Raw genomic sequence first — 17,875 nt, 5'->3', positions numbered from 1 at the left:
GATAACCTTCTGATTCTCGGATTACGGATTCTCAAGTCAACAATGATTTCTTATCGTCATTTAGAGAGAGGTTATCATGGCACCATTATGTTACATCTTCTACTTACCTCTTATAGGCCCTCTCATCACTCTGTTGCTTATTTGTCAAATTATTGTCATCTGCAAGTTGTATGATACTCTGTCGAATTCGAAGGAAAAGAGGCCGCTGTTTTTTTTGACGATGGGTTCTCAGATTGTGTGTAAGCATACTGTACAGTAGGGGAGGTCCTAATGTAGCCATTTGCACAGTCTGGGGCCTTCCTGTTAAGAAATTAAATGCCAAATTATTACAGAATATAGTCGCCCAAACCAAGACCTCTGAGTTTCAACTCCAGTTTGGATGATAAAGCAGAGGTACAATCAATAAACAACAAGGTATTTTTCTTTTCAATGTGTACTAAAGAAGTATGCAGAGTATGTGAGATAACGTCACAGATCTTTTGGAGCAGTATGAAAAACAAGACTGACATGAAATGTCATTTACAGCTTGGCTACCAATGTAAAGAAAACAAGTCCATCCATGTCTAAGTGTTTGTTCTAAGCTGTTCCATCTAGCACTGATTGACTCGCAATGTATTCCATAGCGAAAATGACGTAGATGACCGTACCGTTTGTATTTATCTTGGCCTGTCTCATCAGGTCACTTCCGGTTCAGGCGCTGAACAGCACAGCTGCATTTATTCTTTGAGACACACATGCGGCTATTTCGGGGTTTGCCCAAATCTGCTATTCCTTCGCAAGGTCAAACAACACAGCTTTCACCATTAGAATATCATTACGGAATGTACACATAACACATTTTATGTTTTTTCTTTTATTTTATTTCATCATCAAAATATGGCATTTTTGAAACTTGAAGCTTTTATTGCACTCCGTAGATCATACCTGGCTTTTGTGTAGCGTAGCGTGTGTGCCATTAGTGAAATTGTCAAATGACATAGTCAGCTCCATAGAAATATAGGAGCAGTTGGAGCACTTTGAACATGGTTGTTGAAGGAGGTGGAAGCGACTCCTTTAGTGCACTGGTTACCAGACTTTATAGCTCGAGACCCAATAGAGAAATTTGATGTCTGCCCGGGACCCAAGCTAGTGAAAATAGCAGATCTCAACACATTGTGAGTTTATAGATTTGGTTTTAATTCACGAAAAATGTAGCATTTTCTGGCAATGTTGTGTCCTGACCCAGGGTTTTGGAAACAGTGCTTTGTTTCCCTGCAAGAAGTCAGGACTTGGCCTTTCAGTTATGAGCCGCCATACCCAGTACCTATCATTGACAGACTACTAAATGGCTGAACAGTTGCCAAAGACCAAACATCTTCTTGTTCCATTTGTTGATGAATCATATAATACATGTTTATTGTTCATTAGGATCCCCATTAGCTGTTACCATGACTAATCTTCCTCCCCATGTCTGACGATTAAAAATGTATGCCTATTGTGTTTTATTTCCTATTATTCCCCAGTGAGCTGTTTTGTATAATCATGACACCGTTATTCACACGCCTGTTATTAGCGTTCTTCTTTTTAGTTTCACTTCACAGAATCTGGTATTCCCTGACGGTGGTTGAGAGTGTCCCATCGTGTCTCTCCTCCAGGTGGTATAAGCTGTCCCATCGTGTCTCTCCTCCAGGTGGTATAAGCTGTCCCATCGTGTCTCTCTTCCAGGTGGTATAAGCTGTCCCATCGTGTCTCTCCTCCAGGTGGTATAAGCTGTCCCATCGTGTCTCTCTTCCAGGTGGTATAAGCTGTCCCATCGTGTCTCTCCTCCAGGTGGTATAAGCTGTCCCATCGTGTGTCTCTTCCAGGTGGTATAAGCTGTCCCCTCGTGTCTCTCCTCCAGGTGGTATAAGCTGTCCCCTCGTGTCTCTCCTCCAGGTGGTATAAGCTGTCCCCTCGTGTCTCTCTTCCAGGTGGTATAAACTGTCCCATCGTGTCTCTCCTCCAGGTGGTATAAGCTGTCCCATCGTGTCTCTCTTCCAGGTGGTATAAGCTGTCCCATCGTGTCTCTCCTCCAGGTGGTATAAACTGTCCCATCGTGTCTCTCCTCCAGGTGGTATAAGCTGTCCCACCGTGTCTCTCTTCCAGGTGGTATAAGCTGAACTCAAAAACCGGGAAGAAGGAGAAGGAGCGAGGCGACATCCAGGTCACGGTCACGTTCACCCGCAACAACCTGACGGCCAGCATGTACGACCTGGCCGTGAAGGACAAGAGCACCTCCACCTTCACCAAGTTGAAGGAGCGCATGAAGGGGAAGAAAAGGTCCAGCGAGGAGGACAGCGCTTCGGACATCTTGGCGAACGCGTACGTAAAAAAATGACATTTACTTAAGTACAATTCGGAGGTGCTTTTACTTTACTGGAGCATTTAAAAATGTCAGTACTTTTACTTCTACTCCACTACGTTTTCGAGGCAAATATTGTAGTTTTACTACACTGTAATTATTTGAAAACTTTAGTTACTTTGTAGATTTAGATTATTATTACAAAACGTACTACATTAACCACTTCAGACCTATATGCATTTTGGCCATTTGAAAATAGCCGGTCTACAAGCTCAGTCACAATGCGTCGTGACTAGGGATGGGAATTATCGATTAAGTCATTAATTGATAAGTTTTGATAACCTTGTCGATTGATTTACCGGTTAATTGATAAGTGCCTTTTCTATGTGAGAATGTTAATTTCCCTCAATGTCTAACATAAGAATCTACACTTTGCTGATATACAGAAAGAATACAAAATGCTTACAGGGTATGTGGTACAGGGTCAGGCAGTGGCATCTTTGTATGAGGAATATAATTCAATGAAAAGTGCACTGTCTTGTCTGTCACATCACATGCAAGAGACATTTTTGTGGCTACCAAGGTGGGGGACCTTTTTTTTACCGGCCCACATGTGCGTTCCTGCACACGCAGACAGCACAGGAAACCACCCAATGAAAGAACCACAGCATTTTCTATTAATTAACTGTTACGTTTAATGATTAACAGTTCCCCGCCAAAATACGTAGCCTGCGTTATTTGTCGGGAAGCAAGGCTGCCAAAATGCGTAGCCTACGTTTATTCAGTTGTATAAATGTGTTTGATTCGATCTAGTGGAAAGGCTACTCACATTAGCTTCGGATGGCTATCTGTTGTTAGCTTAGACCCTGGGCTGCGCCATCTGTGATTGTGCACGCACGTGTGTGCACGCGCACGCTTTCAGTTGCTTTAGTCTCCAAATGCCCCTCCCAGGCGGCCTTTCTGGTCAAAACAACGCTTATTGCTTGGAGCCTGGCGGTCGTAGTAATGGCGCTGACCAGTACTGATCATGCTCACTCCAGGCAGACAATAACATCCGGTCGAGAGTCAACACACACCATTAAGCACACACCATTAAGCTTAAGTGTTTTGGATCTTCAAAATAAGGGTTGAACGGGGCGATATCCTGGCATGTTATTAATTAATCCCGGCAGAAATTTTAATATTAACATCCCTACTAGTCGTGACGCATCACGAGTCACGACGCATTGTGACCTTGCGCTACCGAATCTACTATTTTTAAAAGATTTGTGACATTTGAAATGGAACATTCTGTGTAATGAGTACTTTTTAACTTTTACATTTTGATACCAATACTTTTGTACTTTTACTCAAGTCCTTTGCAACAAAGTATTTCTGTATTGCAGTATTGATACTTTTCCTTAAGTAGCCTTGCCGAGCCATGAGGCCCATAGGGCAGGAGCCTATCTCCTGTTTCTGTAGTGTGAGGCAGCTTGATGTGCAAGTACACCCCCTGGACATGACGCTAGTATGTCGCAGGGACCCCAATCCAACCCTTGATGCTGAGTGTCAAGCAGGGAGGCACTGGGTCCCATTCTTTTAGAGTCTTTGGTATGACCCGGCCAGGTATTGAACCCCGACCTCCCAGTCTCAGGGCCGACACTCTAACCACAAGGCCACTGAGCTGGTGATACTTTTCCTTACTGTAAGTACTTTTTCCACCACTACAGGCACGGCACATTGGTCCGCAAGCGCGACCGGCTGCCGAGCGACGGCGGGGGCGAGGAAGAGTACGAGGACGACGAAGGGGGCGAGGCTAGGCGGAGCAAGATGAGAAGCTACTTCCTGCGGGGGAAGTTAAGGAAGTCGTCGGACACACGCTCCAGCACGTCGCTGGGCTCCGAGAGCAGCGAGTCGTCCTCCAGGGGGGGCAGTCTCAGCCCAACGGCGGGCATCAGCGTGGTGGTGTCCGACCTCTCCAATTCACCCAGCAACAGCAGCAACCTGACGGATAACAGCCCCGGTGAGAGTCACACACACAATGAAGATCACTTCATTCGGTCGTATACGTACGCATTTCTGTTCATCGAAACCACAAAAGAGAAGAGGTTTAGTTGTGTACAGCATTCCCCTGAGAATTTTTCATTTCAAATTGTCCCTTGTTAGCCCAGGATGATCTGACCGAATCAATGCGTTATTACTTTAGTTACCAACCATTTTTCTTGCACTCAGCTTTCTAGTGTGTCTGTCCAAATATAATCTCTCAAGAACAGATTCTGAGCTGCGCTACCGAATTGATTGATTGAAATATTTATTAACAGTTTGCAGAATTACAGTACATTTCAAGCACAAACTCAATACAAAGACTGTTAACTGTGAGTGGACAACCCAATTAAGCATTACACTTGTTTACAAGATGGTCCACCTTGTTCAATTCATCAAAACATTTAGAGACATACAAATAGACACTTCTATATAGTCAAAGAACAGAACAGGAATTCATCATAAGAATCTGTCAGCAAGGCCATTCAGAACGTGTATACATTGTTGATAGTGGGAATGAAAACACAGGTGCACCACAGGAAGTGGAGGGCTGAGGGCGGGCCAAACGGGCCAACATCCTGTTATACACATTCTATTGAGGCCTGCCCCCAGAGGCAAATTCAAAGGAGACAAACAGCAGAGGGTGCTGTTTTTCCTTTTTTGCCGATGGGTTCCCAGATTGGTCCAAATATAACATGAAATTGTGGAGTTGGATGCCTAATCTCGGTTTATGGGAAGACTCCTTTCATCAATAGCTACACCAATCAGAAACGTCGCTGCTACACTTTAGGTTTGTGGGTTCCATGACAGTGTGAATTTATGTTTTTCATAACATTAGGTTAATTTCATACAGACATGTGGCTTCAACAGGAACATAAACTATACCATTGTATCACTACTATGTACAGTAGCTCATGAGTACCCTGGATGACTATGACATTATGGTTAATAATAAAGTCCTCCTGTCCTCCTGTATGCAGAATATCAAGGGATCTTTACTTCCAGAACCTCACTGTTGAGCTCTATGGGACAAACTTGGATAAATAAAGGTTTAATGAATACAAGCTATGATTGGATTTGCAGTGTCACGTGTATGTGATAGAAAATAGTATCACCTGATTTAATTAGCCAAAGTCTCTAATTACTATTATCCTGTCTGTCTCCCTCTCTTTCTATCTATCACGCTTTCTCTCTCTCCCTTCCTGTATATGTCTCTCTCTCTCTCCCTTCCTGTGTATGTCTCTCTCCTTTTACTCCTTGTCTCTGCCTCCACTCCTCTCTGCTGTATATCGTCCATATTGGCCCCCCACCCTCGTTTCTCAGACCACACGGTAGACACTTCACCCAAGTTGTCCCCCCTCCACCACGGAGGTCACTTCGACGATGATGAGCCCATCGGGGAGATCACCCTCTTCGTGCCCCAGCCCTTCGCCCGCCTCAACGGATGCCACACCCAGTCCACGGAAGAGCCTGGCTCAGGGAAGCCCATCCTGGGAAATTCTTTAGGCTTGCTGCAGAGGTCCATGCCAATGTCCATGTCGCTGCAGAACCTCAGGCCACCGAAGGCTGAAGAGGAGCTGCCAAAGGGCCCTGCTGGAGACGGCCGGCGCTGGTCCTTCGACAAGGCCGGCGACGAGGAGAAGGCTGCCATCGCTGCGGTCCTGGAACAAAGTGGGTGCCCCAAACTTGGATTCGGGGACTCAGTAGAGAGACTGGGGCAGACGGAGTCTGCCACGAATCCTCCTCCAGCCTCCTCCTTTGGGCCGGGTAAGAAGCAGAGGAGGAATTTGTTCTCTCATGGCAAAAGTGAGTCTTCGGGGACGGGCCAATCCAGGGTTGAGCCCCAACAAGCTCCAACGCACACCGAGGAGAAACATCACAAAGGAGGATGGTTTGGATCCAAAGACGGCAAACCCAGGTGAGATTGACCACATGAACCCTAGCCATCCCCATTCTGGGAACAGAATTGTCACTTTGCGAGACGTTGTTTGTAGATCATCTATTTTTGCATTAAATGGCCATAATGCAATGTTGAAAGGGAAAGAGAGCAAGACATTTCTCATTGTGTTTCACAGAATGTGATATTGTGACCTGAAAACTTATAAAGGCTATGTACCTCTGTCACGAAGAGTGCTTCTGGGGTTCACCACATTCAGGAAGTGTCTAACCTTACCAACAAAAGTGTGAAGACAGGAAGAGCAATGGTGTTATTCTGAGAAAGAGCATATAAGTGTTACCTGTGGTCCATTACAGACGAGCCCCTTATAGTTTACGACGTACACTAAACGGATGAATAATATGAAAGAACGATTGCCTTTAGAACAGAGGTTCCCTAACGTTTTAGCTTGAGACCCAATTGTATGTCTCCCCAGGACCCAAAATCAAATTTTCTTAGATTTTAACAAAGTAATTGCGAGCAATGCTATATAGTACAACTTTCTCATAGGCTTCTGGTTTCTGAGCTTTCTGCTGTTTCTGTAGCTATTTTTTTCTGTAGTAGTATTTCCAGGTTTCTGGGTGGAAAATAAATATTTGAGGCTACTCATTACATATTAGCTACATGTGTTCGATGTCAGCGACGTGACGTAGGCATATCTAAGATTTTAGTTTGTTTCGTTTTGTATTAGGGGGCGTGGTTTCCCTGTTCTTTCATTGCTGATAAGTACAGAGACGGGCTCCGCCACTTCCGTGGTTTCGTTAGCTTCCACGGTTTCGTTAGCTTCCACGGTTACTGGTTCTTTGTCTCGAAACAGACATTTCTCTGCCGGGGGGGGGGGGGGGTGTCCAACACAGCAGTTATGCCTGGCGAAAGAGCTCATAGTACCGGTGGCCGAAAATCTCCCGTTTCATGGATTTTAGTATTTATGAACTTATTTTCAAATAGTTGTTTAGGAACCACTGCTTTAGATCATGAGCCGGAACAAAGATGATGCCTGTATTGGTTTCATCTTCCCACATCATTATTCAATGCCTCCAATGTGTAATTGCGTGTGACCCGTACTATATTGCCTTATGCTTGTTCTGCAAAACTGGTGGCATGAAAGAATGTGTGTTGATGTGGAGACCTGTATTGTACCAGCAGAGAGCACTGAAATATTTTAAGCATGTAAGATAGCACTAGCTCAGTGATGGCTCTTAAGGCCTAGCAAATAATAGTCACTTAGTCAAAATACGTTCATGCTGAATCTGTGAAAATAAGAAAGTAATTTGTAGTTGTCAGAGCTAATGTCTCAGGTATGATGACAGGTAGCCTATATGATGGTGGTCAGTACATTTGTTTTTATTAACCTTGTGTGTAAAATGTAAACTTCCTAGAAGAAGTAAAATTATAATACTAGTAAAGATACAGAAAGATTCTCTGAGAAACGGCGCTTTAGTAATGTAGCTGTTTTAGTTTATTTGCATGCAATGAACACAGTGACTGGTCAGTTCACAAATTCTGCTCAAGTAAAATATCTGCAGTAATGGTAACTAATTAGTTTTCACATCTGTGTACCACCAGCATGACTGTTAGAAGGAGCAGGAAGGATCTAGTCCTGTCTTACGTCACTTCCTCCCCCAGCACTTTCTCTGTCAAGGCTCTGGTTACAGGCTTACAGCAGGTATCTGCAATGCAGATGGGGTGGGGTGCTGCTCCACCAAGGCCTGAGTCCCAGTCCACTTAACTCGATATTATTGATTCAAAGTAGTGTATAATCACAATGATGTGATTGTGAGTTCTTGTGAGGTTGAAATTATGTGTTACCGGTTGTTTATCCTTTTGTGTACATACATACGTTTTGTATTTGCAAAAGTTTGTCTATAGTTGTTTGTGTCTTTGTGCATGTGTTTTATCTCCATATTTGTTACATTTATTTGAGAAGAAAAAGGGAAATGAATAGTGTAATTATAGCTTCACTTCTGTGATCACTTGAACACCCATCATTGTGAGTGGGTTTAAGTTATTGTGTTTGAATTGTGAGTATTAGACATTTATCTTTCACTCTTCCTTCCACAATTATACTGAGCACAATGCTAACCACTTTAATTTGTGGTTGTGCGTGCGTGTGTGTGTGTGTGTGTGTGTGTGTGTGTGTGTGTGTGTGAGTGATATAAAATTTGCTCTTGTCTTTCCATATTTTGGATGGAAGCAAAATATTTACGAGACAGATGAGAGCATTCTGATTGCCCCAGGTCAGATATTCTGGACACGAGTACATTGGATCGTATTTCTGACTGCTCTACAACTAGAGATTTTCATAGCCTGCACTCTCATGCTTTTTAAAACCTTGGGAATGGTGCCAAGTTGGCACCAGCATTGCTACGCAGCCACTATGTCCAAGTTGCATCAGCTTTCTCGCTATACAATACAAAACTGACCTCCTAAAACATGAATTGGACACAGCCTCACAGGAATCCTAGATTTGGACACAGTTGGGCTTGCTATATAAATAGTCAAGGAAGGAAGCATTTATGTTTTCAGTGGTCCAGGATACTTTTGAGCTGTTTCTATTAGCTGTATCTAAAATACAGCTGTATCTAGGAAAATAGTGATGAGGTCCTGTTTTACTGTGAAAGCCAGTCTTGTTGTTGATAGTACATTATATGTATAGCACTCATGGAAGGCTTTAGGAACAGTAAAATAAGTAAAAATCAACAAGACTATCTCGCCCAAACTTTACGTTAAGGCAGGATCCAACAGAATACATATTACATATACTGTAAGCCCAGAATGGCTCAAAAGAATGAATGATTATTCTGATTTGACTCCTATACAGGAATCTAGGATTGTTCCACACTCAAAAGCGTGCCAATGGACAGACTATACTTCCAATGCTAATTGGAAATAGGAAGAGGGTACAAAACTACTACCATGTATGCCTACTAGTCCTGTAATCAAATTAACTTGAATACTGGTTAAGAAGAAATGAAGACTCAAGTGTTAACAATCCATTCCTCACTAATCAGCAGGATGGTGTGTCTTCCTTTCACAGCCCGGTGGTATCACCTAAGCTAGAGCCCAGCACTGCCCACTACTCCCCCCACCACCCTCACCTCCCATCCCAACCACCCAGTGATCACCCATGGGGTCCCCCTGTACCCCCCATAGATTCCTCTGCTTCTCCGGGTTCCCCCTTCCACCACACTAACCCCTTCTCTCACTCACAAACCTGCCCACCTCCCATGTCCCCAGCCAACCCATTCTTTCCTCTGCCCCAGCGTAACCTTTTCTTTGGGGACGAGCTAGCCAACCACGCCCTCAGATCTGTGCCTCCACCTCTGCCCTATCTCTCCAGTTCTCGGCCACCGATATCAGAACTCTTCCCAGAGCATGACCCCTCCGTGTGCCATGGCCAAACAAGCCCTGAAGATCCCCTTGCCTTGGACAAACATACGCAACGGCCTCTTCCTCCTGTTCCCACAGAAGAAGAGAAGAGATTTATCAAGGATTTGTCTAATCCAATCACATCTTCCGGGGCTGCGGAACTAGATGCAGAGTGGGATGCAGACTTTGAATTGTTTACAGCTGGCAGACTGCAGTCCACCGGGAGCCCTACTACACACTGTGAGCCCCATCAGACTGTGCTGAATGGCCTGGATCACCACAGTAACAAAGGAGTGCTATTATTGACCACGGACATGAATGATGCACTACACCCCCAGAATACTTGCACAGAGGCACCAATTGAGGCAACGGAAGTTACTAGTCGGGTAATTAACTCTGACATAAACACAGACATGTTTGGACACTTCCCCAATGCTAACGCACATGAAAGCTTGGAGGGTCATAATATAATGTCGGCTGCTTCTGCTGATGCCTGTGCTCACTCACCGGAACTGGGTGTTTGTCTTGAAATTATGTCTAACTGTAATGCTGCAACCGCCTCTAATGCAAATGACATCCCCTGTCATGACTGTGACCACATACACAGCAACTCATCTCCATGCCCCAGCCCTACCACGAAGCTCAACAAGTCCCCAAACCCCTGTTCTTCAGGTATCGGAAGCTCTGCAGAGGAGGATGTAACCACAAGTCTGTCTCTATATTCTGCATCCGAGAAATTTTCAACGTCATCTTCATCTGAGGATGTCGAGTTCCAGACCATTGATGTTACGTTCCATGAGGAGTGTCCTGAGCAAACCTTGAAAGAAATTCTAGACTGTTCAGGTCAGTTCAAGTCAGATGTCCTGTCTTATGTCTTATGTGATGATGCATCTCAGTTCATCCAGTTTAAAAATGATCGTGACAAAGAAGTGCAACCAAATGGCTCTGAGGGGCACGGGCTACCCACCACAATCGTCACAGAGGAGTTGGGGCATGATGAAACTTCAAATCTACCTGATATCTTGTGTCCAGACCTGTTGCCAAAAGCGTCAGTCTCTTTGCAATCAGACCATGGAAAGGAGATCATTTGTGACCTCAAAGAACCTCAAGGGGATATGGAAGGTTTTTCTGAGGATACAGATAACTCCACAAAGCCAAATATCCCAAGCATTATTTTTGAAGATCAAAATTCCTTTCACATCATGACCTCCTCCCCCTGTGACAATCCATCCTTGAAGGAATCAACTGTTGCCAGCATTGGCTTAGGAGCACAGAACTTAAACAATGGTTCTCCCAGGAGACCACACAGGCTTTTCGGGGACTCCAGCTACATCGGGACCAGTCCTGATCCAGGCCAAGGCTTTGAGAACTCTCTACTACACACAGGGGTTTCTGATCAAAGTCACAGCAGCTTCCTCAGCTGCAGCCTGTACATGAGCGCTGACACAGAGCATTATCAAAGCTGCCTAACTCACCACTCCTTGGAGGAAAGCGTGGGCCAGCTAGGGGTTGGAACGCTACCCTCGGCTTACTCAGCAGTATGTGGGGCAGAGGCTTGTGATGAGGTGGGCGAGTTTCAGTCAGTTTCAGTTGCTGACACTGAGCGTATAGCTGCTCTGGGTCTAGAAGATTCTACAAATGAATGCAGTCAATGTGACGATGAAAGCAACCAGACTGAAGGATTGGAGATGCTGAACGCAGAGAAGACGGTAGTGTTTGAGCCAAGTTTCACGATGGAGGAGGACTTTGGTTTTCACATACTTTCTAATGCGCTTACGAACTCTCATATAAGCGCTGTGTCCAATGATCATGTTCCGTCAGATTTTTCAGACCCCCCCAAGACCGAATGCACTACACTGCAGCGCTCCCACTCTGAGGGCACCATGAACATTCAATCTGACAGCCTCCACATGCCCTCTTTTGGCAGTGACCCTGGTTTGTCTCTCTACTCCTCCTCTGCCTCTGCCCAGCTTGTCTCTGACCTTCTTTCTCCTCCTTTGCCCGCCTCCTCTTCCTACCTAACTGCAAAAAGTAGCTTCCCCTCAGCTCTCAGCCCTGTCCCGCTCCCCAATGCCAATGGCTCTGTGAGGTCACCACCCAGCATGGCCCTACAAACCACTGTCCCAGCTCTCTGCACTGCACTGCCAACGACTGACGCGCCGCACACAGTTTTGCCGCAGGAGACATGGTGGCAACCGGCCAATCAGGAGAACAGGTGAGGTTGCTTGCGGTGCTGACTGCTCAGGTGTGGAATGTATGGCAGCAAACCTTGTCTTACGCGCTGCTTCCAGCATTTCCTATTTTTCCTCTTATCAGTGCATTCAACCTTCTAGAGGCATTTCCACTTCTCTTCTTCCTCTTCCTCCTCTCCCTCCTCTTCCTCTTCTGTGCCACAGGCTCTCAAGGGATTTATCCTGTTGTGGTGTGACCATCTCTTTGTAACCCTTCTCAGACACACACAGACAGGAACTCTCTCTCTCACGCACAAAAACAAATGCATCTTGGCGTACACAGACACACATAATTCAGCGCGAACGACACTATCTTGCAGGTGTCTGTGGACGAGAGCCACAGTCCAATTAGCAGTTATTATTTTCCATCGCTCCCACCACAGGTCTCCCCCACCACCCCCCATCTCTCTCCCTCCTAACCTCCCCCAGAGTCCAAATAGTGTTCTCACACAACAACAGACCTCCATCTCCATCAGGAACTAGGCATGTACTGTAGATGAAGTGAAAAGGTGTTGCCTGTGTGCCAGATGACATTTTTACCCCTACTTCTCCCTTCTGTCTCACCTCAGCTTAGTTACGCACTTAACATAATCATACATGTTTGCCTGCGCAAATGTGTGCAATTAATTGTCAATTAAATGAATACAATTAAATTATTTACATGTTTAATGATTTAATGAAGTGACAAGACTTCTGTAATGACTTGAATTGTTTAATATATACATGTGGAACTTTTCCACACGATATAATGACCTTGTGTGTTTAATATATGATTTACAATAATTTACCCTGATGAACTCTATCCCACCTCCTTTTCTTCCAACCTCTCAAAACGCTTTGTGGTGGTGGTAATGGGTGACCTCTTCTTAAGAAGTAATCTCCTGTGAAGTGCTTTCTGGTGATAACTTCTGATAACAATTATTAGACTCTCTCTCTCTCTCTCTGTTGTGTCTGTCCTCCCCTCTCCAGCCCCCACCCTGTGAAGCCACTGACCACTGCCATTCTGGTGGAGGAGAAGAGACCAGAAGGCCGGTCGGTGCTGGAGAAGCTCAAGTCTACCATCCACCCAGGGAGGAGCGCCCAGCACAGCGAGCAGGAGGCCGAGAGCAAAAAGGCATGCAGTGATGATGATGTGATAATGACTGTCGTGTTATTTGCATAGTGCCGTTCATATCAAAACAGGTGCTGCTCCAAGTACTTCAGAAATTGAGAAAGTATTTTCTCAGTTAATATTTGAAGAAGTGAGTGAGGATTGGCTAAAACACAAAAGAAAACCCCCTCTGCAAATGGGGTATAATTAATCTCATTAGTTAATGTCATTAACATAGTAGAAGTAGGGCTGTGCAGTGTGCAATATTACAAAAATCTCATATCCCATTATAGCTTATTTTATATATGGCACATTTTCTGTAGATTCAATTAATAAATAGATTATTTATTACCACATGGAAAGGCCTACATTTTGAATTATATATTATACTAGTCAAATGAAAGGTACTTACTCTTTTCTTTTCATTATTTATGTCAAACTGAAATATATTTTTACATTGTTCTAGACTAGAGTCTAGACACTTGCCACCAGTGGCTAGATGAAGACTGGCCAAAACACTGTAAGCGTGTCATCAATCATTCAGCTGAAGTGCAAGGATATTGTTTGGAGTCTTTGGACATAATCTGTGACAGAGGCTACAGGGTCCCCACAACCCAGAGCGTTCCTGAGATCTGGGTTGTGGCTATAACTTTCCCTGTCTGTAAACACTGACTGCACTGTGGAGTGTCCAGTCTTGAATGATAGGCATTGTCAGGCTCATATAGGAATCTGTCACTCTTGGCTCGTCCACATATCTGTTGTTGTAGTTTAGTACAATACCTTGTACTGTGTTGGTCCGTCACTCTTTAGATAAATATGAGGTAACTCCACGTGAATTAAGTGTTTTTGTCTTGGGTCGAGTGTTACCAACCACCAATTCATGAAATCCATGTCTTTGCAGATATACAGTAAGTTGCAATGGTAGTTGTTGTTATTATATCTCCTTTCATCTTTGTGATTCTTTGCCATTTGGCAATTACATGTATGGCATGTCATGGGCAAAAAGTCTCATCCGTAGAGACTCTGCGTACTGTTTGATATTATTCTTGTGCAGGGGGGTCATGTTTGCTTCTGTGACATACTTAGCAAAATACTGTTTTCTGGTCAGTGTCATAGTTTGAATACGACTGAAGTAGCTCTTCTCGTAGGTATAAGCTCCTTGTTTTGTGTTGGCTGGACGGCATCCTCCTAAAAACATTCAGTGTCATGCTTCTCCACATTTGATTGTGTTGCCTTTCATTCAATTTGTGGTATGGAAAAATTGTCCAAATTATGTAAAATATTGCTGTAAAGCCTGTGATATGTGTGACACTACAAAATAGATGTTTCTATTGTTACAGGATATATATATATATATATATATATATATATATATATATATCTATATATCCTTTTTTATATATATATATATATATGTGTGTGTGTGTGTATATTTATATATATATGTGTGTGTGTGTGTGTATACATACATACATTTAGGCCAGTGCACCAGAGCAAACTCTTGCCTTTTTTTAAACCCTACCCATTTTAACCAAATACATACATCGTGTAGTAGTAATAATAATACTACAAAGTTGATAACTGTTCTGTTTCTGTAATGATTTAGAAAATGTGTTCCACCCACCAGGCAGGCTAGACTCTTTAAAAAAATATTTCTGAAAAGCACATTATGTTTCCGTTTACTTACATATTGCATAAACAATTGCAGTGCAATACTGGCCCACTATGAACTATTTTATTTCTATTAACATCGTCATTTCTCTGTTTTCTCTGTCTTTCTCTCTTCCACTACAACCTTTGTGCAGTCTCTGACGGAGGGAGCTGGGTCTTACTACCACCTGAACCACAGTGAGCTGGTGGCCGTGCTGGTGCAGCGGGAAGCGCAGCTCCAGAGGCAGAAGGCAGAGTTTGAGTGCCAGCGGGCGTTACTGGCCAAGCGAGAGGTGGAGCTTAAGAAGCTGAAGCCACAGGTGCGAGATCTGGAGGACTACATTGATACGCTCCTGGTTCGCATCATGGAGCAGACACCCACCCTTCTGCAAGTTGGTTCCAAGAAAAAGTGAAGGGGAGGGGAGTGAAGGACAAAAGAACTTGAGTTTGCAGTACAAGTATGTTCACTCTAACCTCCACACCACAGCTGTCTAGTCTTTTCCACTGCTATGCTGTCCTTTTTGATAATGAAGCTCAGCATTGAGACACAGTCTGAGCGATTGTTTCTCAACCGGCATGCTTCTACTGTGTTGAAACACATCCTCGTTGAAGGGGTTTGGTTTGTTTGGTTGATGAATCTAGGAAAGGTAGTGGGTCCTCAGGTTCGTTTGGTAACCCCCCCCCCCCCCTCTCCAAATGCTTCCATTTTGGAACCTACTGATTGTAGAAACATTGAATTCCTCCTCTTCACTTCACTTTGTCACATCACCACTTCATAACGGATTTCAACCATTTCTTTCACAAATGGTGAACATCCTCTTGTGGAATGAAACTGTTCAAATGATCCCCAATAGACAACAAGTGCACCAATTAGCTTTGGAGCTACAATCCAAAAAAGCAGGTATACTGTAAGTATCCACTCTTGTCATGTGCACAATATTGGAGGAAGTTGATTGTAGGTTTAGAAAGATTGTTCAAAAGTGTTCTTAGCCAGCAAGTGAATGGTTTTATTTAATTTTTTATCAATGCACGTAACGGTGCTGAATATTTTTTTCTGCTTGTTAATTTTTCTCTTCTATTTTGGAGCATGTTTTGACATTTACATATAATGCACAGCTGCATAAGCTAACTGATCCTCAAAGTAGTTTGAGTTGGGACACATACAGTACAGCATAGGGCTTGTCGTTATCAGGTGAAGACAGTATCACTTACTGTAACCAGTTAGTATCAAAGTCAGCCATCGTCGCTTCTCTAATCTAAGTTTTGCCGTCTACATTATCAACATGATTTTTACCATTGACAAAATGCCTAAAACATGTTAGTACTTGACTCCTCCCTGCCTTCTCTCCCCACCTGTCTCTCTGTTTGTCACATCCGCTTCTGCTAAAGCACGCAAACTGCTGCTATGCTTTCAGGTGTGTTACAAAATGGATATATACCGTATCTATCTACAGCATATATGCCATGGAAATGCCAAATGCTGCCTTATTTTGTTTTCTTGTCCAATATAGTTCCTGAGGTTTGTTTTGGTATAGCACCTCGTTTTACTTGTAGGGGCCTGGGGGCAATCTTTGAAAAACAAAAGCCATCTGTTCACTGACTTATTTGTCTATACTTTGTTACAATATTTTTTTAGATCATTGCACAAAAATAAAGATGTATGCATACTGTACCAACAGAACAATTAGTAGTTACAGTAATTCCTGTAAAACACCAAATGTTACAGCCAAGCCTTGAAACTTAATCTATGGAGCAAAATGTATACACCGTAAAGTATTCTGATATGACACCACCTTCAACAGCATTTGTGGAGTTTCTTGCACTACTTTTTCTTCAGAATTATATTTCTACTGTACCCAACTATTGATGTTGGTATTGCTGCAGTAGATCACACCGTACTACACTTTCAGGCAGACGTCTGACTGTTTTGAGTGTTTAAAGCAGAGGTTCTCAAAGTCGGGTCTGGGGCCCTTGAGGGGTGTTCCAGGGGGTCCCCAGCTAAATTAGTTAATATAGCATCAAAAGCATCAGTTTAACCACTTTAACCCTACAGTATATAAATCGGCTATTTGAAAATGGCTCGCAAAGCTCTGTTTGCTTGTAGACATGTTTTTTAATGTTTTTTAAAACATTGTAACAACACAACTTGTATGCGGGCCCTGCCAAAAATATTTTAGATGGTGGTCCATGGCCAATTATATTTAGTTTGGGGTCAATGACATGAAACAGTTTGAGAACCTCTGGTTTAGAGAAGCGCTTACCAGCGGTTATGAAGAATGGTGTACCATGTTTGAGGAGTTGCCAATGACGATAAAGAAATTGCCTATTTTTCTGAGATGGTAAGAATTTTCAAAACAAAATCCGAAGGGAGAAAATAAGGTTGCTCCATTTCCATTTGTTGTCACTTACTTAAAACATGGTGGCGTGTTTCTCATTGCTCTTTGTGACATAGCACTTTGACACACAAATGACTGAGCTTAATGCATACAGAAACATTGGAAAGACTGCCATATCATCTCAGTTCTGCTATAATTGCAATATTGAGTGCATAGATGACTGTAGAGACTTTAAATGTGACTTGCCATTTATCAAGCAATTACCGTCCTCCATGTCTCCAAGCATTTATTTAATATTTTGTTTTGTTTCAACTTAATTGTATTTCGTCCTTGATCGTGTAGCCGGTGAAATGTGCTTAAGGTAGAAATATAACATTTGGAAAGTTTACAATCCGTGATGCAATTCTGTTTCACAAATTTTGTATATTTAATAAAGAATATTTTGTGTTTCTTGCTCACCATATGCGTTGGATGTAAATCTTTCTTTGTGTGCATTTGAGTGGACTTTGTGCATGTGCTTAAATGACACAATAAGGGTTTGGCTATTTGCATAGGTCAGGTGTCCTTATTTCACCTGTATTTCGTACCAGATTTGGGGAAAACTGACTTAAAATATGTGTATAGGTATATCTATTATTAAACAAAGTAAAGGGAGGAGAGACATGCACATCCATGGACCACACCCAAAATTGGGCAGGTGTTTAATAAGCGAAAAAATATATTCATGAGAACTAAAAAGAGAACAATATTATTAAACAGCTATAATACAAATGAAAACTTCTGTAGCATGTTTAAAATTGTTCTGCTAATGTTTTCATATCTATAGTATGAGTATTTATCTATTTCATACTGATAGTGTGTAATCTATAATCTACTAGTACTGACTTGCAGCAGCACTACTAAAATTAAAGTCTACCACTA

The 17,875-nt window shown here is 43.1% G+C and overlaps 1 protein-coding gene across 3 annotated transcripts in view; it reads left to right on the top strand.

Moving 5' to 3' along the window:
* The window catches only part of rab11fip5a (RAB11 family interacting protein 5a (class I)), a 70,689-nt gene extending 53,276 nt beyond the window's left edge, over positions 1 to 17,413 (top strand). For all 3 annotated transcript variants that reach the window (XM_080784193.1, XM_080784191.1, XM_080784192.1), the window contains 6 exons: positions 2,125 to 2,340; positions 4,030 to 4,322; positions 5,666 to 6,260; positions 9,316 to 11,862; positions 12,848 to 12,992; positions 14,774 to 17,413. In XM_080784193.1, coding sequence (XP_080640319.1) covers positions 2,222 to 2,340; positions 4,030 to 4,322; positions 5,666 to 6,260; positions 9,316 to 11,862; positions 12,848 to 12,992; positions 14,774 to 15,031 — 3,957 coding nt within the window. In that variant the 5' untranslated portion in view covers positions 2,125 to 2,221 and the 3' untranslated portion in view covers positions 15,032 to 17,413. The remainder of the gene's footprint in view (positions 1 to 2,124; positions 2,341 to 4,029; positions 4,323 to 5,665; positions 6,261 to 9,315; positions 11,863 to 12,847; positions 12,993 to 14,773) is intronic.
* Positions 17,414 to 17,875: the final 462 nt, after the last annotated feature.

Source organism: Protomyctophum bolini (genome assembly GCF_963924005.1).
Source record: "Protomyctophum bolini genome assembly, chromosome: 15".
In the NCBI taxonomy this organism is placed as follows: domain Eukaryota; kingdom Metazoa; phylum Chordata; class Actinopteri; order Myctophiformes; family Myctophidae; genus Protomyctophum; species Protomyctophum bolini.
This window is presented reverse-complemented; position numbering and strand designations above follow the sequence as displayed.